This window comes from Pongo abelii, chromosome 6 (genome assembly GCF_028885655.2).
Source record: "Pongo abelii isolate AG06213 chromosome 6, NHGRI_mPonAbe1-v2.0_pri, whole genome shotgun sequence".
NCBI classification, from domain to species: Eukaryota; Metazoa; Chordata; class Mammalia; order Primates; family Hominidae; genus Pongo; species Pongo abelii.
The window spans coordinates 34057140-34084620 of record NC_071991.2 but is presented as its reverse complement, the minus strand read 5'-3'; the positions used below and the strand labels follow the sequence as shown (position 1 = coordinate 34084620).

The 27481-nt window shown below is 43.5% G+C and overlaps 1 protein-coding gene across 4 annotated transcripts in view; it reads right to left on the bottom strand.

Moving 5' to 3' along the window:
• COBL (cordon-bleu WH2 repeat protein) overlaps positions 1-27481 on the bottom strand; it is a 298657-nt gene that overhangs the window by 39963 nt on the left and 231213 nt on the right. For 2 of the 4 annotated variants that reach the window (XM_054559166.2, XM_024250351.3), the window contains one exon: positions 26138-26308. The exons of the other annotated variants lie outside the window; for them this stretch is intronic. In XM_054559166.2, coding sequence (XP_054415141.1) covers positions 26138-26308 — 171 coding nt within the window. The remainder of the gene's footprint in view (positions 1-26137; positions 26309-27481) is intronic. 4 annotated transcript variants of the gene reach the window in all.

Below are 27481 nucleotides of genomic sequence, written 5' to 3'. Positions count from 1 at the left end.
TGTCCTTCTGAGTAGCCTGGTGAAATCTGCCATCGTGTCCTGTCCCACCACGGATGGGAATCCTCCGTTTGTTCAGTGGATCCACACTGTCTCCTCCCCTGCCTGTGAGTCACTTAGCAGTGGTCTTGGTTCTCAGACGGACTGTCCCAGTGTTGCAGAGATTGTGTTCAGGGGCCCTTACTGTACTTAATAATGGCCCTAAAGTACAAGAGTACTGATGTTGGCATATTGTTATAATTGTCCTATTTCATTGCTAATCATTGGTGCTCACTGTGCCTAATGTAGAAATTAAACTTTATCACAGGTATGTATGCATAGGAAAAAAACAGTATATACACACACACACACACACACACACACACACACACACACACATATTCAGTGCTGAGGTTTCAGGAATCCATGGAGGGTCCTGAAACATATCCCCCTGTGAATAAGCAGGGCACTACTATACTAAAAAGGTGCTCAAATACAGTAGAGTAGTCAGCATAAAAGCAATGAACAGTAACAAGATTTTTCCCTACAGCTCCCCTCCCATCGTCCAGCCTGCCTTGGCACTGTGCGTCTGCTTGTAACAGTGATAAGATCAGCATCAGGGCCCATCATTTTGGGAAACTAGTATAGAATTGTTTCTAGCTTTATCCAAAGTCAACAGACTACACAGCCAGCAAATTAAATGTTTCACACACAAACCACCTGTCTAACTCACAATTATGGTGGCCCAAAATAACTTGGCTTTATTGGCCAGAAAACACTCACCTCAGCAAAACCCACCAACACTCAAAATAACCTACATGAGATGCTGGGGCTCCAGCCTTAGGGTTTCAGGGTCTGTCCCAGGGACTGGAAGTTGGATGCTGTCCCCTTGGGAGGCAGGGACCCCATTTTCCCCTCCATGCCCTGAAAGGATAGATGGCACACCCCACCTCTTCCATTCCTCTTATTACAGATACCCTCCTACAACCACATTCTACCAGAGTTTTTAAATTAGGATTATTTTAGTTTTTAAAATGAAGTTTGTTTTCTTTTTCTTTCATATAGAAAGTAAGGAAAACACAAACATTTGGAAAGAAAATAATCACTTATCCCCAAGATAACCATGGTTTACATTAGGTTGCTTTTCTTGGTAATCTTTTTTTTTTAGAAGCTTTTTGGATAAATGTAACAAAATTTCTTAAATGTTTGAAGAAAATCAGATACATTGCCCTTCTATGTTTATGTATGCACTTTGTACTCAACAGATTAAAGACACATTTTTCTCCATCTTTTGTGTCAATTTAAACAATTATGGGTACCGTGACTTGCATCTGTAATCCCAGCACTTTGGGAGGCCGAGGTGGGAGGATCACTTGAGCCCAGGAATTTGAGACCAGCCTCAGCAACAAAGTGAGACCCTGTCTGTCTCTACAAAAAATTTTAAAAATTATCCAGGCATGGTAGAGCATTCTTGTAGTCCTAGCTACTTGGGAGGCTGAGGCAGGAGGACTGCTTGAGCCTGGGAAATCGAGGCTGCAGTGAGCTATGACTGCACTAACACACTCCAGCCTGGGTGACAGAGCAAGACCTTGTCTCAAAACAAATAAACAGCAACAACAACAACAACACAACCCCCCAAAATAATTATGTAACACTGTGCGGATTCAACTGTGGCCTCCAGCAAATCAGTGCTTACAGGCTATGGCTTCTCATTTGTAAAACGAGGATAAGAATAACAGTATTCATTCACTCAGGAGCTTCATGAAGAGGCGTGGTGAGGCAGGGAAAGCCTGACAGAGCCTGGACAGCCGGAGCCTCTGAGTGTGGGCTGTTAGAGCGAGTCTGATTGCTGAGATTCCCATCTGTTTTCAGCCTACAGGCTGATAATGGCAGGTCCTCCAATGACTTTCGTTCAACGTCATCTTATTATCCCAGGCCAGGGCTGCTGTCTGTGCAGATTACACCTTCTCGGCAGGTCTGCGTGGGTTTTCTCTGGCTGCGCTCATGTCCTCCCATGTCCCCAGACTGCACATGTTAGGGTCACTGGGGTGTCCGAATTGTCCCCATGTGGGTGAGTATAAGTGCACCTGCAATGGGATGGGGGCAGTCCAGGGCTGGCTTCTACCTTGCCCCCTGTGCTGCCACGGTAGGCTACGGCCCCCTGTGACCCTGAACTGGAAAAACTGGGTAAATCATCACATTACTTGCTTTTAATCTTTCTTAAATGTATGTATAGCTCGTATTTATTTCAATGTTTAATATTAGTAGTGTTTGGTCTTTATTTAGAAGTGTTTTGGTCTTTATTTTGAAGTTTTGTGATGTTTCGGTGACCAGAAATATAAGCTAGGAACTTAACTCATTTTTATCAGTTGGCCTACGGTAAAATTGGTTTCGTTATCTGTTGTTCTGCATAAAGTTGCGGTTTCCAAAAACCTAACCTATTGATGATGTTAAGTGAGGACTTACTGTATAATCATTCATTAGTGGTCATGATCTTTAGAAAGACTGGAAATTAAAGAACAAATGTGATTGTGTGGGGGCTGCAGAAACTGCAATCTTAAGGCTTTGGGGAACCTTCCCAGGAATGGGAGAGAATGGGGGCGGGGGGCGGTGGGGGGCCTGAAACACATGGGTTTCTAGGAGGGAGTCCCAGGAAGCCTTGGGGTTGTTTGTAGATCAAACAAGCCTGGTCAGGTGGGGGTGGGTGGGAGGGTGAGGGCTGGCTCTGTTAGCATAATGAATTCGAGCCAGGCAGGGAGGAGTTGGTGAGGGCACTGTCTCCCAGCTACCCCGCCACTGTTCCCTCATCCTGCTGTTTGCACTAACTCCACCCAGAAATACAGCCAAGATGATTGCCTTCTATGTGTTTATTCTCTAGTCCCAGTGGGATCTGAAGTTTTTCTACTACTTAGCATTACCCAATGTGGCATGTTTTTTGCTAACTGTTCAATCCTCATCTCACCCCTCACAGGGAGCATGTGGTCCTCCATGCCTGTGTAGGACTGAAATGGAGACATCTGCTCCCGATTTGTCTTGAATAAACCCTCCACAGGCCCTCCCTTCATCATGGGTCCTGCCATAAGCTCTGCCGGATGCCTCCATGAGTCGATCTGATCTCGTCTTCAGTGCACACACTTCACCCTGGCTGTCTGATAGCAGTGCCTCCTCCAGGTGTTTTCCAACACTCCACAGGTCTCTGAGCACATGAACACCAGCCCAGATCCCACAATGAAAGGTCTTAAGAGGTTGCATTTTCTTCACGGTTATCAAAGCAACCTCTGCAGGAAACTACTTCTTGGAAAGAAAAGTTTCCCACTTGCTTCTCCATCAGTAGCTTACAGAATGTAAGTTCTGCCAAAACTACTATCAGTAGCTTGACTTACAGTAGGCCTTATCCATTGTCATGGTATTGCACAGAGCATTGCTTCTGATCAAGGAACTCGCTTCCCAGCCAAAGGAGTGCAGCAATGAGCCTGTGCATGGAACTCACTGGTCTTACCAAGTTCCCCACTACCTTGAAGCAGCTGGTTTGATAGAACAGTAGAGTGGCCTTTTGAAAACTCAGTTACAGGGTCAGAGAGGTAGCAGTACCTTATAAGGCTCGGGCAATGTTCTCCAGAAGGCTGTGTATGCTCTGAATGATGTCCAATATATGGTGCTGTTTCTCCCATAGGGTCCAGGAATCAAGAGGTTAAAAGGGGAGTGGCACCATCATTATCGCTAGTGACCCACTAGCAAAACATTTTCCTCATGACTTTTATGTTCTATTGGCCGACGGGTCTTAGGTCCAGAAAAACAAATGATTCCACCAGGGGGCACAACATTGATTCTACCGAACTGGAAGTTAAGATGCCACATGGTCAGTCTGAGCTCCTCAGGCTTTTGAGTCAACAGACAAGGAAGGGATTTATGGTGTTGGCTGGGTGACGGACCCAGACTATCCAGGGGAAAATAGACTACTGCTCTAGAATGGAGGTAAGGAACAGTATGGGATGCAGGAGATCCCTTAGGACTTCCCTTAGTAAGCCCTGCGATGAAGGTCAATGAAAACTACCCTGACCCAATCCAGGCAGTACCACTAATGGCCCAGACCCTTCAGGAATGATGGTTTGCATCACACCACCAGGCAAAGAACCACAACCAGCTGAGGTGCTTGCTGAAGGCAAGGGGAATACAGAATGGGTAGAAGACATTATAAATAGCAGCTGTGATGTGACCAGTTTTAGAAATGAAAACAGTAATTGTCAATGAGTATTTCCTTCTCATTTTGTTAAGAATATGTTTGTGTGTGTGTGTGTGTGTGTGTGTATATATATATGTATATATACATATAAATATCTTTGTTTTCTTTCCCCTTATTCCCTTAACATGGGACGTACATGACTTCTATAGCAGTGTCTAATTGTTGATAATTTTACATCATAGTATTTTAAGTTACAGGATATCAGGAGAGAGTAAACATCAACTCAAGGACTTTACCTTCTCTTCTGGAAGGGATGAGTGCATTTTCAGTTGTATACAGGACAGCAGTGTCATGCCAGTTGGAATTGTGACCTTGTTTTGTCTTTCTCTGGAGAAAAAGACATGCATATAGGGGGCGAGTTGGCAAGGGGTGAATTTGCAATGGCTAAGCAAGGGGTGTTCGGGTACGTGGTGAAACATTATTTCTGGGTGTGTCTGTGAGGCTGTTTACCAGAGTGATCAGCATCTGAATTGACAAACAGTAAGGAAGATGTGCCCTTACCACTGTGGGCAGGCATCCTATCTGCTGAGGCTCTGAAGAGAACAAAAAGCCAGCCAGGGAAGGGTGAATGTGTTCTCTGTGTTTGAGCTGGGACACCCATCTTCTCCTGTGCTTGAGCATCAGAGCTCCAGGTTCTGCGGCCTTGAGACTTGGATAGAATCTCATCACCAGCTTTCCGGGGTCTCCAGCTTACAGATGGCGAATGGTCAAACTTCTTGGTTTCTATAATTACACAAGGCCATCCCTATAAAAAAAAATCTCTCCCGATCATAGATGCACACACACACACACACACATACACACACACACACACACTCATAAATATATCCTATTATTCTGCATCTCTGGAGAAGCCTGACTAATAGATTTTGGAATAAATATTCCATTAGGGCTAAACAGTAGGGAGGGTTAAAATAGGCCTAACTTTAAGAAAATCTTCATTATCTTTCTAATGCTTTGAATTTGTTCAGAAAATAAAACATACATTTAGCAATGGTCTAATTATTCATTACTTTATGTCTACAAAATTGGCTTTCCCAGGATGCAACCCTGACAGCAGATCCAGTGTGGATGTTTGCTGCAGTAACAACAGTTCATGTCTCTCTCTCTCTCTCTCTCTTTAATTTGCATCTGTGAGAGGTGGCAGGAGATACATCCAAGGAAACTTGCTTGAAGGGGCAGCTGCTTCTCCAAAGCCTCCATAATCCCGAGCTCTGGGTCAGCCCCTGAGTCACAGCATGACTGCAGGGCAAAGGCTTAAGTCAGAGCCATGGTGTCCCGGCGCTCAGCTGGCCTGCTGAGACTTGGAGAGAGACTTCCAATTAACACTGCTGGTTTCTCTGAAGTGGCCAACGAGTGGCCACTCCAAGTGTCTCAACTAAACTAGACCAGTTTAAGACCAGCCACACTGGCTGAAGCATTCCCAGACGACATCACGGCTTATTTACTTGTGTGTTTCATCATCACATGGAAACGCGGGCACTTGCTGATCTGCAGGGGCTGGAGGAGAAAATGATCTTTCCCTTGTCAGCCAGGGGCATGGCTCAACGTGCCATCTGAGGCAGCTCTCAGCCTGCCATCCCAGGAGTTGTGCCTGCCAGCACAAGGGACTGCATCTGCAGGGGGTGGCATGAGCAAGGCTGCTGGTCCCAGCTCAGCTGTCCTGGAAGAGGCCCCGAGACACCCGTGGAGAGCGCTGGGGCACACACAGGACCAACCACGGTGAAGTCCTGAGTCCTTGACATGCATTTGCTCAGGACTCCAACCCAGAAGCCCCCAAAACAGTGAGAGACGCTCTGCACTGCAGGGCAGGCAGTTCATTTTTATAAGGGGTAGGGGGCACACTTTCAGCACTCTGTCAAAGGCAATACGCACAGTTATTAAATTTCCTAAGAAAAAGGAAGAAGACAGAAATTGCTCTACATCACTTGTGTGACTGTATGAAGTAGAAAATTAAACATTTTCTCTCTTTTTTTTTTTTTTTTTTTTTTTTTTTTTAGATGAAGTCTCACTCTGTCACCTAGGCTGCAGTGCAATGGCGTAATCTTGGTGCACTGCAACCTCCACCTCCCTGGTTCAAGCATTTCTCCTGACTCAGCCTCCTCAGTAGCTGGGATTACAGGCACCCACCACCGCGCCCAGCTAATTTTTGTATTTTCAGTAGAGACGGGGTTTTGCCATATTGGCCAGGCTGGCTTCGAACTCCTGACCTCAGTGATAAGCCCACCTCGGCCTCCCAAAGTGCTGGGATTACAGGCGTGAGCCACTGCGCCCGGCCTAACATTTTCTCTAAGGGTTGTGCAATTTGACAACATAATCTTTATATTTCTGACTTTTTAAAAATGAGGGTTTGAATGACTTCATTTCTCCAGTTTGACTGAATCAGGGAACCTGCACTGATCCATCTACAGAGGTCTGCAGACAGCAGCAGGAGGCAGGCTGAGGGCCAGGTGTGGCCCCACGAAGACCCTGAGGAAACCTGGTGCCTACATGTGTCTGCAAGAAGCAGCTAGTTTGCATCCCACACTTCCTTTCATGCAGTAAAGCTGGTGTTGCCTTATCTCTAACTTTTTTTAAAAAGGAATCAAGATTTTAATGCACAATCTTCTGCATTTTAAATTGTGGCTATTTTCATAATAATTAGGATCCGTTGACTCCAACCCAGCAGCCCCCGAAACATTTCTAAATGTTCTGCATGTACTTGCATGTGTAATTCTCAAAAGCACTTTTTCTTTCAATATGAAGAAACTCAGGCACAGAGAAGTTAAGCAAGTTGCCTGAAATCACCTAGTAACAGACCCAAACCCTGAGTCCACGCAGCCTGGCTCTAGCCCCATGCTATGTACTTCTCTGGACAGTGCAAGACCCTCAGCACCCTTTCTGCCCCATCCCCTTTGTGGAGCAACCTGGTTATCTGGGAGATGAACCCTGATTATCCAATCAAACATAGTAATCCTGTTCTCCCTGACAATTGATCAGTGCATTCTGGCCTAAGCCAATGGGTGTGTGGCACTCCCTTGGCTACTGTGATTGGTTCAGGAACTCACATGTGGCTGATGTGGGGTAAGTGAGCTGATGCAACCCCTATAGGTGCAGTATAGGATCCCATATATATCCTTGTGCATTAACTCAGCTTGAGTGGCTTTTTTTTTTTTTTTTTCAGGCAAAGATATGCTGATTCACCAGCAATCCCACTTCTAGGTATATATCCCCAAGAAATGAAAGCAGAGTCTCAGATATTTGCATACCTGTGTTCACTGCAGCATCATTCACAATAACCATGAGGCGGAAACAACTTAAATGTCCACTGACAATGGATGGATAAAGAAAATGTGGTCTATACATATACATGAAAGATATTTAGCCTTAAAAGGGAAGGGAATTCTGTTATATGCTACAATATGGATGAACTTCGAGGAAATTGTGCTAAGTGAAATAAGCCAGGTGCAAAAAGACAAGCAGGCAAAGGGGAGTTGCTGTTCAGTGAGTAGAGAGTATCAGATTCGCAGGACAATGAGGTCCTGGAGATCTGTTTCACAGCATTGTGAATATACTTAAATCTACTGAAGTATGCATTTGAAAATGGAAGGAATGGGACATTTTATATTATTTTTTTAAATCACAATTTAAAAAAGCATACTGATGCAGCAGCTTATTCAAACAATTTTAAAAGTCTTGCCTGGGTTGAGCAAAACAAGCCTAAGTGAAACACAGAGGCTGCCAGGCCTGAGCAGAGTCTCCAGGGCCCTGCTGCCTGGAAAGGATGCAGTGCGGTCTGTGGTGACGGGTTCATATTCAGGCTCATTTTCCTCATTTTTCTCTCTATTAGCTGGGAGAAACCAGGGACAATATGGCAAGCTTTCAGACAGATAGAATTCATTACATTAGAACTGTGTGAATAACACAGATTTCAGGAGGAACATTTAGAAGTCGGTCCATAGAAAACACCTTCACAGTATTCTAACAAGCACACAGAGGATAGAAAAAAACAAGTGTTAGTTGATTATGGATTGTCTCCCAAGTGCCAATATTTCAGAGGTAGGTAAGACACAAGATGGGTTGTGTGTGTGTGTGTGTGTGTGTGTGTGTGTGTCTAAGTGTGCACATGCATTCACAAATGCTTGAAAGACCTAAGAGAAGGCTGAGCAGTGCCTGGGGAAATGAGGAGGAGGAAGAGAAACAGGAACACTTGATTTCAGGATTGTGTAGAGAATTGCGGCCCTCACTCATCCACAGGGTTCTTGGCTTTGCTGTGCCCTGGGCTGTGGTATTCAGAAGCAAGCTCAGAAGTCTTATCACAGCTTCAGCTGCTCCATAAACTGTGGGGGCAAGGAGGAAATTCAAAGTCAGGGCAGAGGCCGAATGCACGCAGGAATGGTGGTTCACATATAGTGTTGGGCCAGGGTGGGCTGCAGCCAGCTTTGGGCAAAATCAACACAGCTGGCCAGAAAGGTGGCAGGGCCCAGGCCTCCAACAGGCCCAAGCCCTGGAGTCAGAGTCCGGGTCTCCCCTGTGCATCCACTTGGGTACAACAGAAGCTCTCCAGCCTCTGTCGTCATTAGCACACAGGCTAATGCACACCAGGTGCTATGGGCTGAACTGTGTTCCCTAAAAATTCATATGTTGAAGTCGGAACCTCCAGTACTTCAGAATGTAACCTTATTAGGATAAGGTCTTTTAAATGATGTTTAAGTTAAAATGAAGCTACTAGGGTGGAGGCCTCATCCAATAGGACTGGTGTCCTTATAAGAGAATGTTAGGACAGACACACAACAAGGGAAGACCCAGGGATAAGGCAGCCATCTGCAAGCCAAGGAAAGAGGCCTCAGGAGAAACCAACCCTGCCGACACTTTGATCTCGGACTTCCAGCCTCCAGGACAGTGAGAGAATAAATTTCTACCCATTCTGTGGTATGATATCATGGCAGCCCTAGCAGACTAACATATCAGTGCACTGTGTTGCTGTGATGAAAATATTAAAGTAATTGAAGTCCAGGACAGTGTCTGTGGCTTGAGAGGCCCACACATGGTGACTGTCTCAGTCTCTGTGGGGTCCTCTGATCTCCCTTCCTCTGGAGTCAAGCCCCTCCTTGCTGGTATTTTTGTGCAGCCCCATACTTGCTGTTGGCTGTGGGCTTAGGTGGGCTTGCACATGACAGATCCTCCCACAAAGCTCAAACAGCACACACCACCTCCTCCACTTTCTCCCTCCTCTGTGGACACAGGGAATGGCTTCCTGGGGAGATCTGAGCAGGGTTAGAGCCTTGTAGCCCTCCCTACAGACTAACAGGACACAGAGTAGGGAGGAGGGATATGGAAGTTAAGCAGGTGCTTGGGACCAGACTGGCAAGGTTCAAGTCCTGGCTTAAATATTAACTTGCTTTTGGTTGCAGACAAGTTTCTTATCATCTATGTGCTGCCGTTTTCTTATTTGTAAAATGAGGATGATAACAATAGCAGTGACCTCATTAGGGCTGTGGTATAGATTTAAGGGTTACTCCAGGAAAAGTGCATGGGAAGGGGGTGCCACTTTAGCCATCATCACTTCCTGCCCCGACCCCGCTGGCAGTGAATCTATGAAGACTAAGACCCCCGCCCCTCCATGGGCTGTACCTTCCTGTAGTCCCACTATGCAGCCTGCACTCAAGCAGAGGCCGCCTCCTTCATGGCAAGGTGCCTCCTGGCTAATAAACAGCCAGATGGAGGCAGACATAAGTGCAAGGGCAGAGATGAAAGATGAGGTTTGAGTTTACTAACATGGTTGATTTGGATTTCTGCCCTATCTAACTATAGAAGACTATTCACTCAAACAATTAACTGGCCATATTCTCTTTAATCTTTAAATCTCTTCCAAGTCATAAATTAGGCACCAAAGAAGAGGCCTGACAATAATTTCTGGGAGGGCAAAGTGGACAAGTTCAGAATCCTTGCAAAGCCTGCCAGTGACTGAAGCACCAGGTTGAGAGATATATTGTTGTGGGGTGGGGTGGGGGTGGGGAAGCATACTGGCAGCAACAAGCTAATATAACCACATACTGTCCTTGGCCTCATATCTTCACATACGTGCAGGCACACACACACAGTGTATACATATGGATGTATGAGTGCATGCATGTGTTATGTATATTTGCACACAAGTTACAAATGTATATAGATGTGCATGTATGCATGAATATATACAAACATGAATATGTACACCATGTGTAGGCATATATGTATACATGTGTATATATATGCACATATTTTGTACACACTTGTGTATGTATGCATAGATGTTTAAGATACACAATGTGTGCACATGTACTGTGTGGGTATGCATACATACACTGTATATACATCTATGCACATGTACATGAGTCTAGATATGCATGCACCATGGGTGCACATGCATGTATGCACATGTATGTGTGCACATGTATGTGTGCACATGTATGTGTGCATGTATACACATACACACACATCCCTTTTTAGAACCACTAGTCACACTGTAACAGCAGATGGGGAGTCAGCCATCTGAGCACAGACCCTTCTTAGCTGTGTGATCTTAGGCAAGTTACTAGACTCTTCTTGACTCACTTTCCCCTCTTTGTAAATGAGAGAACTCAATCCTATAATTACAGTCACTAAATTGTTGTGTGACTAGCTGCAACATAATATTGGCATAAATGCAGCAAAGCCCCAATGTTAACTTCTTGTGTGTTTCTTTCCATTCCCTTCGACTCTGTCCATCAATGGGATAATCAGGGTTCCCCCTGGTGGCTGAAATGTGCGGGTAATGTCATCCAAGAAGCTCTTGTCTCTTAAATAAGCAACCCCTTCGACTGCTTGCTAACCTGGCAGAGAGGCAGTGAGGGTCAGTGGGCAGCTGGCCACTGCAGTGGAGCCCAAGACAGACGCTGCCCTGGTGCCTGCTGCTGCCTAGCCCCAGCCTGACAGCTGGGCTCCTGACTAGAGCCAGCAATCCTAGTCAGCGGTTCTCAAGCCAGGCTGGAGCGGCAGAGGAGGTGGGCTGACCTCCTCTCAGCTACTTTTGGTAAACATGGTTTAAAGAACACACTCATGCTTCTTTGACAGAAGAAAATTAAGTGGAGAAATTACCTTTGTTTCCTCTTGAAAACTTGGATAGGGGAGAAATAGTTCAAAAGGTTGTATGTGCACTCACATCCCCACATTTTCACTTCACAAAGGATGCATTCAGATGACTATTAAATGCTGCGACCAGCTTTCTTTCTCCTCAGATCAAATACTCGCTTTATCATTAGGGTCATCAATTTTAACACTTAATGTTTTCCATTTAAACAATTTCCCAATTAGCTAGAATGAAGTTTTACTTCTCAATTAATTTAAGATTTATTATTAAAACCTATATTTTGCTAACTTTCCCACTCAATGTACAGTACTGTCATAAAGTAATATATATAGTTGTGTGCATGTCTTATGTATATATACACATATACATACACATACTCACACAGATTAAAAATGATGACTAAGGGATGCAAGGAAACTTGAGGGTGATGGATGTTTATTACTCAATGGTGAGTGATGGTTTCATGGTGTATACAAGAGTCAAAACTGACTATATTATATACTTTCTTTGTACATATGCAGTTTTTTGTGTGTCAATTATACTCCTATAAAGCTGTGAAATATAAAAAATAGCATAAAACCCAGAAATCCCCATCAATGTTCTTCCTACACTTCACTTTGCAATATTAAATGGAGACTTGTAATTTTCCTACTAGAAGCTAAATGTCTCAATTTATAACCATTTACTATTATTTTGTATTTATTGAACTTAAGTAACTCACTCTTCACATCTAAGGTTTCTGCTATGGAGCCTGAAGACTCCAAATGTAGGCCACTTGTGCAGTGAGTGACAGTTCCAGCTCATCAAAACATCGCCCTCAGCCTGATCGCACCCAATCCTCACTAATATGACAACCACAACGTAAAGGGGCAGAATGGAGCCAGCAGACATGAAAGGGAACTTGCCTTCCAGGGCATTCCCTGCACAGCTCTGCCAATACACCACTGTGGGTGCAGATTCGGGGTTTGCCCATATGAGAGACCAGGTGGGAGAGAGGAATGATTGAGAGAGAAGGGCCAAGCGAAGGGTGCAGGGATGAGGCAGAAACAGGCCTGAGATACAAATATGCTTACTTCCACCACCAACTACACTTCTCTTGTTGGAACGGCAACTCTGTAAGTTTGTGCTGCATCTGCCTCTCTGGTCCTCTCAGGCTCCTGACTATAGGACGTAATCACTTTCCCTTTAAATTTCTTGTTGGAAAAACCCGAGCCTGAAAATACCGGATTCTTAGCCTGGGTGTCAGCTGTGGGATTGGTGGGCTCCGCAGTGCATGGCAAGTGCCGGCCTGTGCTCAGGGAGCACCTGCTGCCAAGCTATGCTCACTTGAAGGATGTGAGCCCTTTGGGAAGGCTCTTTACACATTCCAGGAAGAACCAGAATTTCAAGCCAAATCTGACTTTTAATATTGGCAACTTTACCTGGCAGAGAGGATGCGTGTGTGGGCTAGACATGGCAATCTGCCATCCATTTCCATCCTGTGGTTGATTTGTGTGATTCAGGATGTCTTTATATTCCTCCTTACCACTTCTTATTCACACAAAACATACAAGGAAAGGATGCATCCACTCTTTAAATCTTGTCCCTTATGGGCCAAAGAAGAAAGTATGATACTGACTATTCCATTTGCGTTTGGGTTTTATGTTTTGGTTATTTTTTCTCCTCACTTCCTGCCCTGAAGCCCTGTAGCAGATTTATCAACCAGGAAACAGTGTGTCCAGTCTAAATAATCTCAATAGATCTGATCTCTTTTGGGGGGGTTTCTTTTTTCCCTTTACTGAAAAATATACTCAGAGCCTTATTTTATGCAGCTTCGTTCACGTAATAAAAATTTGTTATTTTCTTAATAAGAAGGAAAAAGAAGGGTTATAATATAAAGCCTTTAAGGGTAAAATCAACACAGAAGTAACAGTAAATTTAAATCACAAAACTTCCAGCGAAGGGAGTTATTCAGCAAAAGGGTTACCAATTATGCGTTGCTATTGGTGACAAATAAAGCAAAGAAACCAAAAATATACGGATAACTCCTGAGCCTCATTTTATTTAATACTTGAACCTCTGTCTTCACTGAAGTGTTTGAAGTTTGCTTGTTGTCATTTTACCATGGTGACTAACAAGGTGCAAAAGCTATTTTGGGTTTTTCTCCTGCTCCACATTCCTTGGGTATGAAGGATGAAACAGTTAAAACACAGACACACACACACACACACACACACACACACACACACACACACACAATTCCGAGAAGCCAGAGGAAGCAAGTGCTCTGTATGTGGATTAATTTCTGGGTCTGGATAATCTGTAATTGGTTATGATGACTCAAGACATCTTGAATACTTGTTTGAAAGGCCCTCACTTTCTCTTGTAATTTTTGGAAGATGTACTCTTATCCCTATGGTAGAAAAGTTTGTTTTGTTATGGGAAATGTTAGTCTGCACGAGGAAACGTTTTGAATTACATTACATGAGCTATGGAAGTTGTGAACAAACTGTATCATATTATGGATCCAAATTAGCATGAAAACTGTGAAAATTAGCAGTTGATAAGCATCACAAACACAGATGCGACGTGTGATTGATTATAATGGGTGCTAAAATAAAATGTCAGTGAGTAAACAGTTAAGATTTTTCCAAATTGTTTCATCTATAGAACTAGGAGTATTTATTTACAAGTAAGTGATTTTAGAATCATATGAAAAGGTCAAAAGTACTGGTGAAGTGAGATGGCAAACATTATCATATAAACTAGCTTGCATTTTATAAATCACAGCATGCTCAATTGTCCACTGGCAACATGGCCTCCAGGGTGGAACTAAGAATTTAAGCCAACTATAGTTGAAAAATAATGCATAGTTTTTCTTTTACCTTAGCATTTGCTACAGAATTGGTATTCCCAAGGGATTCTTCATGCTCTCAACTTGCCTGCATGTCTCTAGTTAGAAAACGTGAGCTACCATCTTTTGTGGATAGGGTGTATGACATGATGGAAAAAAGAAACAGACATGGCTTATAAGGAGGAGAAATGACCTGTAACAAGGGATGGGTTCTAAGCTGAGTCAGAAATGAGAAACTTTCTGAAATGCAAGCGCTTTGGGAAAAAATGTTTCACCTAATTAATTTATCTGATTCTTAGAAGGCTCTAATGCCAGCACAGTGCCAAGTCACATTAAGTCTACAAAACTTGTTCATCAAATGGCCCTTCATTCTATCCAACATCTATCAGGCCTTCTGTCATGGAGATCACTAGAGGACTGTCAAAGATCGACCACTCATGTCTTTGGCTAACTTTATGGTCAAGTAAATTGGGGGTGCCATGTTCAAATTCTATTCACCCCATGTAAGCTGACTTAGCCCTATTGCATTTGTTTTCCCCCACCACATACCTCTGTCCTCTATTTTTAATCGAGTTTGATAAACTTATTGCATCATATTTGCTGCCTCTCAAACCAATAATTCTATGAGCAGTATCACTTTCCCCTGTTCCAAGGATTTGCCTAGAGATTATCTGTGCCCATCTTTCTTCAGCATAATAGCTACTTCTTACACAAATGCTTATTGCTGTAATTATATACAATCTTCTACAATCTTTAAGTCTGGGCCATAAATCCTAATGCTTTCCCCAACATTCAGGTAAACATTACCTTTTCTTGTTTAGACTTTCCCCATTTAATGATTTGAGATCAAATGACTGCTACTTATCAGACAAAAGTCCTTTATTTCAATGAAAAAAAAAAAGGCCCTTTCTAACTTGTTCTATGTTTCACTGTGAGTAATTTCTGTAACTTTCTGTTTTTTTCACCAATACATAGCACTAAATTGGTTACATACAGCTTTGGCTTATATTTGTTTATTATTAATACCAATGTAAGCTGTGATAATTCCTTCATTAGTCATAGCTAACATTTTCATTGTGATCAGCCAGGCAACAGTCCTACATGTCAGGAATACTTACTGATTCTTTTTTTTTTTTTCATTTTGAGCAATAACATTTAAAAACATCTTTTAGAGAGAAACATGACAAGCTTCTCCAGTTCAAATGCATCTGCATAATAAAAGTTAATCAAAGCAAGCAAGAACTAGTTGTCTTTTTATCTAAACTTTGAATTTTAACATATGACTATTTTTACCTACTCTACCTGTCTTGGGACAATGCAGTTGAGGTGACTAGCTCTTCGTAACTGGGTGAGTTTGTGCGACTGCAGAGGGATTTTACACTCAAAGAGGAGCCGACAGCACCTCTGCACAGACATGGTGGTCACAATCTCTGGCATCTTTATCACATGTACAACCCTTGGGACTAGTACTTATCAAATGGAACCATCTTTACTTCTTTTCATGTGCCTGGGGAGCCACAGGTAGTAAAATCCAAGGCCAGAGGTCACATGCTTGTTATTCACTCTTATAGCCCACAAAACTGGTGTAATACCCTAGCATCAAGTAAGTACTGTGTCACTGTTTAGTGAATAAATGGGTGAAGAAATGAATAGAATAATGAAGAGAACAGAATAATGAAGAGAATCATAATATAGAATAATGAATAGAACACCCTTCTTCTCCCGCTTCTTTCTTTTTAGTGAACTATGTAAAATGGCGAAGTACACAGTAACAGGAAAACCACAAAAACACAAAGACATTGGGTCCTATGTATCATTGAATGGATAGTATATATAAGTTGTGAGTTCCTACTAACTATATTTATAGTTCATGTTTTTAGGCACTTAGTTTTACCAGGTAGACAGAAAGTTTCAGTTCTATCCAAATTGACTATACTGGTCAATTTATGGATACAATCTAGTTTTAAGGAAAATGGGCAATAAATTCTGGAATCCAATATCCAATAAGAAAAACACGAATAAATAATGAATTAAAATAAAGCAGAGTTCTTCATAGGAACATTTCCAAGTATCAGTGAATTCCAGACAGGTGAATATTACCAACCTAAAATCTGCATATAATTTACCTTCTTCAAAAAAATATAAACCTCAATCAAACAAATCTGTTATTAATGCATTTATATGTAAACCCCAAAGGAAGTAAATTGTGGGTGTACAATGAGCCCTTTTATCCTGAAAGGAGGAAGAACAGGAAAATCAGAGCCACGGCAGAAGAGACACTGGGAAAGATCCAAGGTCAGGAAGAGGCCCGTCCATCAGAAGCGCTTGGCCTGAGTAGGGAATGACGCACAGCAATAAACTGCGGGGGAAAATAAATGGCAAAATGTGAACGCACACTTGCGGTGAAATAAATATCTGCCGTTATCATTCATCTTCCAGCCCCTGGAGATTTAACACTGCATAGCAAGCGTTCTATCAGCCAAAGCATATTGTTATTGTTTTCTTCCTTTCCATTTAGTCTTTTTGTATGCCAGCTGTGGAAAGGGCTTATTGATCCAACAGATACGATTCTGCCTCCTGTAAGAACCATATCATAAGCATCACTTCTCTCATGGTTGGTCTTTCAGGTTGCCACATAAAATTATTTGGATTTGATATGAAACCTAAGGTCCTTACAAGCAGAGACACGAAGCAGCTGGTAGGCAAGTCATTTATTTCTTACCTCTTGAAAAGCAGTCTAAGTTACTTGTAGAACTTCAGAGGAAAATAGACAATATGGATTTGTGATGCCCTCAATTTCAGTGTATCCCATCTTGATAATGGTGACACTGGGCAGGCCCCACATATAAACTTAGAGAATACTGGTTGATTTACTGAGTTGGAGATGGACATCAACTGCAAGTACCTGTGGAGCAAACTCCTCTTGAGTGCTGCTGTTTTCTCTAGTGGGAGACTGACCTGTGGTGCAAAGGGCTATTACATGAGAGTAGCTTTAAATCTCTGAAGGCCTTGGGGGAAAGGGATTAAAATAAAGAAGGGTCATGCCTGAGTGCACATCAGCACCCAAAACCTCCTAAGACAAACAGTTTAGAAGACTATTGTCATAAGAGAATGCCTGATTCATAATCTCTGTTTACTTCTTAATTAGTAAAACAAGGTAATGATTTTTTTTTTTTTTTTTTTGAGACAGAGTCTCGCTCTGTTGCCAGGCTAGAGTGCTGTGGCGTGATCTCAGCTCACTGCAACCTCCAACTCCCTGGTTCAAGGGATTCTCCTGCCTCTGCCTCCGGAGTAGCTGGGATTACAGGCATGCACCACCATGCCCGGCTAATTTTTGTATCTTTAGTAGAGATGGGGTTTCACTATGTTGGCCAGGATGGTCTTGATCTCCTGACCTCGTGATCCATCCGCCTTGGCCTCCCAAAGTGCTGGGATTACAGGCGTGAAGGTAATGATATTTAATAACAACTTCAAACCATTGTTGAAAAATGGTTTATGCCTTATTTCTGGGAAGGACTTAAATTTATATAAACCCAAAGAGAAGTTCTTCAACATGGTTTTTATACCTAACCTGAGTACATGCTACAAGTTAAAGCTCAAGGAAACAAAATACAGTTGTGATTATTTGCATCAGCTTAGGGCTTGAGCACTGACTCACGAAAATCAAAGAAATCTGTTCTCAGGTTTCTTAACTAAATAATATTACTTCTTTTCACCATTTCTATTCATATTTGTTACTAGTTTGCAGTGGTATTTTGGTAAATGGTTAGTAACCAGCTCTTTGGAGGAAAAAGGTATAAATAGTTATAATCAGTTTTACTTATATAAAGGATAAGTAGCACAAAATTTATAAGTAACAATAAAATGCACAATACTATTTTTTGTAAATTCTGTATTACCAGTTGATTCTCATAGAATGCTTTCATTAATTTTTCCCAGATTCTTTAATCTGTAGCCAGTCAATTATTACCGTTAACAAACAAGTATAACTTCAACATGATGGCATCAGACAATAAGATGAAAATAAAACCAGAAAGATATATGTTGGAATTTTACTCATTTGTCAATCCCATGAATGACTGGCTGAATTGATCATGGTTTTTGGAAAATGGATGTACAATTCAATTTTTTCTGCTATTCACAATATATTGGCTACAGATATGACATATTTTTCTATTTAATCTGTATTATTACATTTCCCAATCACTGTCTTATATCTAGACAATTAACAAGACCAATCAATATCTGATTTGTAACATTTGCTAATTCCTGTGCTATAAATAGTTTCTTGATGGTTGATTTCCTGCTATTGACATCAGTCACTGAATGCGGTGCTGTGAAGAGATATGTAGTAGCACACTGTGATATGTTTTTACTATTCTATAGCATTAAATCCTACAGATCCAATACATGTAAACAACCTCAAGAACACTGAAATAGTAATGAAATATACTAAAATAATTAGGAAGTGATAAGTTTTTAGTATTTGTTACCTCTGTTTTTAATATTATTTATTTAATTGTATGTCTATATAATTTACTTTTTAATAGTAGGTCTGTTCAGCCATTGGTTTGCAAAATTCCTGAAATTTTAACCATCTGCTTTTATGAGCTGGCAAAGTGCTGTTCTGTTCCACTGAGTTGTCACTAAGTTCTTTAATTCTCTCTCAAGTTAGGGACATTGTACCTTGTAAATAAAAGACTAAAAAGTAATTAGCAAAAAGAAACAGGCTCATAAGTTTTTTCTGAAAAGCTATATATAGATCTATTTTGATTCTCACTACTTCACTTCTAAGCTACATCCAATCTTTAGTCTATGTTGGGTTGACTTAATGGTTTTCAAGGTACAATAATAACAGGCTAAAAGTTCAGTTCCGTTTTTTTCTAATGTACTTTTGAGTAGGGACAGATTCTGCTCCCACAGTTGACGATTTCCTTCCATTCTATGAAAAGGCCCATTTGCTCACAACCCACTTCCTGTTTTCCTGGATGCCATGCCTGCCCCGTGGCAGCAGGAACAGCTGTGTGGCTGGCTCTCCTGCCAGGGAAGGAAAGTGGCAAATAAACACCAGCCAAGGGCAAGAATGCTTCCCAGGGCTTGCTCTGAGCTCCACACCTGTAGTGTTTCATGGGTGTTTCCCACGACAAACAGGACTCTCAGAACTGTGTTTGTGTCACAAGCTTTAGAACTAACTGCTTCGTTTTGAAATAGGAAAAGTACTTAGTTTGGGCTCAAATTTGAGAATAAGGCATTAGGAGACTCTAATGAGGACTGGTCCCAACCTAAGGGGCATCAGCCAAATTCCTGTCCTACCTCTCCAGTTCCATGCCCTCTTCTCAAGCAGCACATGGCTGTTCACTGAGCCAGCAGCCCTTAGTGAGCATCTGGTCCCCAAGTGTAGAGATAGGATTGTAGCCACCAAATATTTCAAGCTGTGCCACAAGTATTTCTAGATTTGCAATTCGCAGTTCCTCTGCTGGATCACTTGCTTAAAATGTAAATCATTCTTATTATTATTTCTGCATTGATCAAACTCAAGATACTCCCTTCTAATTCAAAATAGATAGTTCATTCCTCTCATTTTATTTCCTTGTTTTAGAATTTCCTTAAAGTTCTTTAGAATTGGATACTTGGTCACAAATTTAAAATCTATTAGCTAGAAATAGTATCCCTTGTTGGGGGGGGTTGCTTAGAACAGGAGACAATGACCTATCTTCCCTTTATGTCTTTTGATCTTTTGTCAATTACCCTGTAAATGTATGCCCAAGGAAAGATTTATTTGCTTAAGCCTGGTGTAGAAAAATGTGTAAGAAAATGACAGTCACTGAATATTTTCATTTTAAAAATGTAAAGTAAATTGAAGATCTGTAATTTGAGCTCCATATGCATTGATCTTTAAATCTCCAAGGTCTGCTAATTAAAATAGATAATTCATAACTTGTTAATAGCCTAATTATAATCAGCACTGCAAATCTTGTAAATAAACAATTCAATGCACTAAGGGAACAGGCTCCATTATGGTGATTCACAATGAAGGTTCAACTGAAATCAAATGTCGGCAGAAAGCAAGCTGATTAGAAAGTTATGAGGAAAAATCCGTATGCACGCAACTATTTGGTTTAGACATGCACATAAAGCATCTGTGTACATGATTAGATATCTGAAGTTTAATGCAAAATCTTATTAATAAGAAAAAACATGATTAAAGACCACAGACCAGGGAGCCATTCTTCCATTGTTCTTAAAACCATGCTGGGAAACATCAAACACACACGAAAACCCTACTAGTGACGCCCTTTGTGACATGCAGCTTTGAGAGGTTACATAGCTTAATAGCCCTTCTCTTATATGTGTGATATTTATCAACTCAGACTCTGCAAGTTGTCCTGACCATGATAGCCAGGAAGACATGGACAGCCTGGATCAGGCAACAGAAATCTCAGTTCTATACAAGGTGACAGCAGGGAGCATGAGTTTGTTCTTTGGCCACACACACCTTCATACTTGCTCTATGTTGCCTTTAAAAAGGCTGCACTTTGTCCACTGTAAACTAACTCTGGAAGAGACAAGATTATGCTTTCTACAGCAGGAAGTAATTTTAAGTGAGATCCAGTATTCTTCAGATTCGTGGGATGAACACACCTCTTACTACAAAGATTATCAAGAAAGCAGATGCTTTAGTCCCTGAACACTGAATAGGCATATTCTACTGCTAGGAGCATTTCTAATAGTTCCTCTGCTCTAGAAAAGCAGAAAATGAGAAGTGTAGGTAGAGGCTAGATTTGAAGTGGCCAGTTCTGCACTGAAATCATCCCTCAAGGAGGATGGTTCCTTGGTGACTTTTGACTTTCAGATGCTGGGCCTTACTGTTTTTGAGCCAAATCACCCACTTGCTCTTCAACAGTGATTCACCATCCTCTCTGTACCTACTCATCACATATCCTACATGCTCCAGACTAAAATCAAATTGAAGGCTGCAACCCATGTGCAGTGCGCACTGCTGGCTGTTCACATGGCATACGTTGCCCATACTTCCAAGTTAACAGAACTCCAGTATTGACCAGAGACTTCCACGTACCTCAGAGAAAGCTGACCCCATCCCCATCTGCCAGATGGGCCTGGCTCATCTAAGGTCATTCCATTCTTGCCAAAGAATTGGGTCAGTGTATTACTCAACTGTAGTCAATGAAACATGAGAGGAACTCTTAGGTGGGGGCTTTCTGGGAAAGGTTTCCTTTCTCCTACAAAACTGTTAAAAGAGATAGTCTCTCTTCCTCTTATGAAAATTCTAGTGTCTGGATATGATACATGGAACAGCCACAGACCCATTGCTCCCAGCCTTAGGGGGAAGCTGACCCCAAAGATGATACAGAGAAGAACTGGGAAGAACTAAGATCCTTGATGACAACTTGGGCTTCAGATCAACTAATACTGAATGCTACTCCACTCTGGGATTCCTGTTCCATGAGATAAGACATTCCCTAACTGTTGAAGTAGGTTTGAGATGGGTTTTGCTTACTTGAAACTTGTTTTAGTTATCTATTGCTGCAGAACAAATTATCCTAAAATGTAGAGGCTTAAAACAGTAAGCATTGACTATTCCATAGTTTCTGTGAGTCTAGAATCTAAGCATGGCTTTGCTGGGTGCCTCTGACTCACACCAGGCTACAATGCAGTTGTCAATCAGGGCTATGGTCTCATCTGTAGGCTCTACTGGGGAAGGATCTGCCCCCAACTTCACTCAAGTGGCTGTTGGCAGGTTCCTAGGCTCATGATCAGTGGACAAAGGGCCTCAGCGCCTCGCTGGCCGTTGGCTGAAGTCTCCCTCATCTCCTTGCCGTGTGGGTCTCCGTAGAGCAGGTCACGGCGCAGTGGCTGGCTTTCCTCAGAGTGAGCAAGTGAGCAAGGGTGCCCAAGATGGAGACCACAGTCCTTTTCAACCCTAATCTTGGATGTAAGAAGTGACATCCCACTACCTTTGCCATATTCTATTCCTCAGATAGGAGTCACTAAGTACAGTCCGCATTCATGGCAAGAGGCTACAAGAGGCTAGGGGGTGAACACAGGAGGTGGGGATCACTGAGAGCCACTTCAGAGAGGCCAACACACAACTGAAGGCATCCCAGCAGCAAGGCCAGACAAAGAAACCACTCGAGAAGGTGCCAAGGCTGGATGCTGAAATCCACGGAGATTTTCATATCTTTCTCAAGTATAACTGCAACAGGTCTTTGATGCACTGTTGACTCTTGAGAGGTGTCCTATAGACAGACCTAAAATGCTGGGTACTAGATGCTCTTTAGCCTGGAAAACTTGTTTAATGAAGCTGAATAGAATAGCACATTCCACTGTAATTTGATACTTACAATTCACATGGTGAGATAAATTCTGGTATATTTCTTGATTAAATTTAAGCTATGTGTCAGGCACCTATCTGAAGGATGGATATAAATATGAATAAAACAGTTAAGCCTCCAAGTATTAATAGCTTGAACTAGTAGAGGAGGCACATAACAGATGCGTGTAATACGGTATAGTGAGTACAGTGAAGGATAAATGCCTAGAGGGTAGTGGGAGGAATTCCCACTGGAGGGAGTGAGAGGCTTGCCAGAGACGGGCACCTGAGGTGGCCACAGGGTGTGCACAGAGAACTTGCCCTGTGCAGCTGTGGCTTGAGCAGGCAGGCAGCTCAGAGCAATCTGCACATGGGCTGGGTGAGCTGCAGAGCCGGCTGCCGAGAGGCAGCCTCTTAGAGCCACATACACCCGGGGAAGGTGGTTGCTCCACCTCTTCTGAACTCTGATACAAACCATGTATTTGTTCAAAAGAGTTCAGAAGCCCCACATATACGTGGCACTGAAGATCTGAGCACACAGTCTTCTCCATTTGGCCTTTGTTCCAGGTAAACGTGGTTTTCATGACCAAATATCAAGTACTAATAACAGTTTCAGCATCAAAATGGGAGTGAGGGCTTTGTGCTTGGGCTGAGTTCCAGGCAGGCTGGCGGGAGGCTGGCTGTGGAAGGGAGGCTTGGCAGTAGGCCTACTGGGACCTCAGCAAAGCCATCAGGCCTATGAGTGGGTCAAGACCTTACAGAGGTCAGGGAGGAGACGGGGGAATGGCTGGAACAGAATGGCTCAGAGTTGAAGAGATAAAATAAAGGGTGAAGCTGTATAGGACCTATTTGTGTCTTCTCCTCACCCTCTTAAATCTGTGCACAAATCCATTATCCATTAGCTTTTTGATTCTTTTTATCTTATGAAGGTTAGTGGACACCGGTTTTCAAAAAAGTGTATTTCTCCTTTTTAACAACCTAAGTGGAGTATACCATCTGCTGTAGAAATCACAATGGATGTGAAAGCCACAGTGTCTCCTGGGAGTCTCTGCAGTGGCAGGAGAGAAGTGCAGGGTGATGGAGAAGCAAAGATTGAGAGCCCGAGATCCCATAAAGAGAAAACCCTCTGTATCGCTTATGGTGGTAAGACCTCCTGCCTCAGTTTCCCCATGGTGTCTGTGCATACCCTATGAAGCAGTGAGAGAGCTTCTGTGAGATGCCTGGTGGACCGGCTGGGTCTCATAGGTACTCAGGGTAAGCTCCCCTACAAACGAAGCGTTTGTTATGTGAGGAACATAGTTTTAAAACTGAACTCAAGAGGAGATAGGCAAGTGCTTGTAGCTGGCATTAAAACGTCTCCACTGAGCTTCCACACAGCCAAAAATAGCCGGAAGTTTGCTCAGGAGCCCAGGGGTGAACATGGGCCACAGGGACGCACATTCACACCCAGCACTCAGGCGCCAACCGCCTGTGCCTCGCTGGGGATGGGTGGAAGGAGCACCCAGATTTCAACATTATGTAAAACGATACAACAAATGAAAAGAAAAGATTGATTTTCCTTAACTTTTTTAAGTCCTGAAGGCAAGTTGCATTCTGCCTGCTTGGGCGGGGAATCCTAGTTTGTAAAGCCATAAACAACGTGCAGGCTGATTCTGCTAATTAGCAACAGAAAAGCTCCGAGATGCTTGAACATGTGGTGCGCTGGCAGCCAGGAGCGTGGGCGGGAGCGGGGCAGGAGAGGGAGGAGTCAGGCACTTGGCTGGTCTGAAGGGGAGGAGGAGTTGAAATCAGTGCACTCCATCTAACGCCTCCTGGGGCCTCCTCATCCCAACCTCCTCTTTCCCCAACTCCATTGCTGTGGGCGTGAGAGGGGAAGACAGGGAGAAGGTGAATTATGACACTGAGGGCAAAGGAAGTCCCAGGTGCGTGTACCTGGGGGAATGAACTGGTTTGGAGTTGGCAAGAGGGCACAAGGAGGAAATGGAGCCACAAGGCAAGACGAAGGTGAGTCTGGTTTTCTCTCTGCCACTTCGCTCTCCTTCCGGCTCAGACCTGTCCGAAGGTCTAAGGGCAGCAGGTGGGGAGGTTCCACAGCTCTGCAGAGATGCAGGAGGAAGCCTGATGCCACCTTGGTAACTACCCCTTCCACATCTTGTCTGCCCGTTGCCCCAGCAGATGCTGCACCTGAACAGTGAGTGCCCCCAACACACAGGGAGCCCAGGAGGAAGCGAGGGTCTGCAAGTTTGCACCCAGCTCTCCCATCCTGTGTAGGCTGCCACAGAGCCTCTGGTGCTGGGCCCGTTCTGTGATTGCCAACGGGCTGTACTTGGCTTTATAGCTTTCATCCAGCTATTTTTCCCTCACTTTTTCCTGCAGGGAGGAAATTCTGTAGGTGAGCACAGCGGCCACAGGAGAGAGCACCGACTCTCATGGCCTTGGTGTGTGGGGCTTAAAACCCACTGTCTTCAGAGATGAAATGGCTCTGGAGCCATCCACGCCACGGCTGCCGTCTTTCTGATTGATAAGCCTAACCCTTCCTTTTTGAATGCCCTAAAAAATTCATTTGCATTTGGAAGCATGTCTAATGTCAAGATGATCAAACGTATTTTAAGGGTGGAAAAGAAGTACTTGTGAAGAAAGATAAAATGAATCAGGATTATTTTGCCTAGAGAAAGTCGATAAGTAATCCAACAATTATCTTCTTTACCCAGAAGCTGGCAGGCAGCTAGTCAACATTTCCAAAGAAGACAGAAAAAGATAAAGCAGTCCAGTGGCAGAAAAGTACGAACTTCCTAACCAGAGGGCTGTGCACACTCATGTAGGCACCAGCAGGGCTCCTGGCCACAGGCACAGTGACATTGCGCTGCTCCGTGTACACAGCCCAGGATGGCGCTTGCTTTATCAGAAGTGTCGCCACACAGCTGAGACATACTGAAGCGGTCCAAGCGCAGGCCTGACATGCCCATAATGCCATGGAGTGTAGAGAGTAAGTGTATAAAACTATGCCTGTCCGGAGGTGGGAATGCTATCTCTACTTACTAAAGTCCAAAAGAACCCCAGGAAACAAGGAGAGCCCCATCTCAAACAGGGTGTGCCGGGAAACAGAAGCACAGCAGGACTTCAATTCTGGCTATTAGTACACTCAAAGTGAGCTGCTTCCCTTCTCGTACCTCAGTTTCCTTTTCTATAGAGAAGCAGTACTCATGCTTGGCCGCTGGCCACAGAGTTCCATGGCTAACTTACGAAGGACGTCCTCCCAGCTCTTGAGTGCGACCTCTGCAGGTGTGCCCACAGCCTGCCTGAGTCAGCCCATCATCCAGATCACATGACAGCTGTGCCGGACAGCTGTCTCTCTCTCTCCAGACACTCTGAGGTTCATTCTAATATGAGAACACTGGCTCCTAGCTGACATCTTTACAACCACAAGGTGTGTGTTTAGCTGAAGTCTGACCACAGATAGGCATGATTACCTGGTTAAATTCTCCAGAGTGTGTTCTCTGTGAAATCAGACACACTGCATTCAGCATTGGGAAACAAGAGCTGAGAAGGAAAGGCACACACATCCAAAGACAAGAACGGAAAATCTGGAAACCCAGCCCTGACATCGCAGTGCCCAGAGAGATGAACAGTCAACACAGTCGGAATGAAGCAAGAGGAACATACGTTTGGGTCTCGGGTCTGAGGCCTCGGAACCAGCGCCTTCCCCGGGAAAGCTGAGAGGCTCCACCACGTCTGTGTCGGGAGGAGGGTAGGGCGGGGGTGGGGGAAGCACTAACTGGGGTGGACCCCGAGCAGTGCCTCTGGGAGGTTTTTGTGGCACCTGCCGTCCACCACCTATATGGAATCAACAGGGAGTTACTTCAGCAGGTTAAACTAAGCTGTCACTCACTAGGCACCAAATCCAACCTCACTGGGCACCAGATCCAGCCACACTCAACACCAGATCCAGCCACACCTAACACCAGATCCAGTCTTATCCAGCACCTAATCCATTCTCATCTGGCACCAATCACATCCAAGCACACTCACACTTTAACATTTTACATACGTAGTGTTCTATCATTGGAGCAGTTTGGAAAGATGTGCCTGGTTGCAATTTCTTTTTAACAGACACAACTACATAAATGCTGGGCTTGAAAACTATTCTTCAACACCCCCGACAGAGCTTTGTCAAGTTTAAAGGAACTCCTTTTATTAATGTTAGTCTTTTTCAGGTTCATAGATCTGTTTTTAGCCTACTCTTGTTGCTTTTCTAGAGCCACTGACCTATTCTGGCTAGATTAAGCATTCATTTAGCTTATTTCCTGAGTCCATTTATACTTTTCAACCCCTTTGGTTGTTTAGAGTAATAGTTCTCAAAGATTGTTTTGAAGAATGTCCTGAGTTGTAGAGAGGGTGGGGATGTTGTGTCCCAAGCACATGGGACACAAGGACTCAGGCCTCCAGGGTGGAATCAGGGGGTCCTGCCCTGGGTTGAAGTGACTGGCCTAGGGATTGGCATGACCCAACCACATACAGCCATTTACAGTGGATGCCACTTAAAATTTAAACCAGAGGCTTTTGTCCCTTTACAAAAAATGGGGAGACAGCTTGGAAGGCAGAATGGGGGGCTCTTCACGAAATAGGAGAAAACCAGGTTTATTTTAATGATCCACTGATAATGTTTTCTTTCAGTCCTTTGGGAAAGAGGATGAGCTGACATGGAATACAGGTTATTGCTTCTTAAGGTAACTGACTCCCAGGCTGAAATGCTAACACATTAAAAGCGAGGAACTGACTAACGGGAAAGACGCTGACAAACTGCCATGGAGCTCTCACTAAAGGTCCAGAAACTGTCAAGGCAGCCACTTATCTTAGGAGGACTTTCCCTCCTGCAGCTGCAGACCTTAGGGCAAAGGCAAAACGCGGGGCTGCCTGGGTGGGTTAAAGGGCATGGTGAGCGGCCTATGAGTGCTGGTGGCTTCGTCGTGAGTGCTGACACACACCATTCTCGGGGCTCTCAGCTCA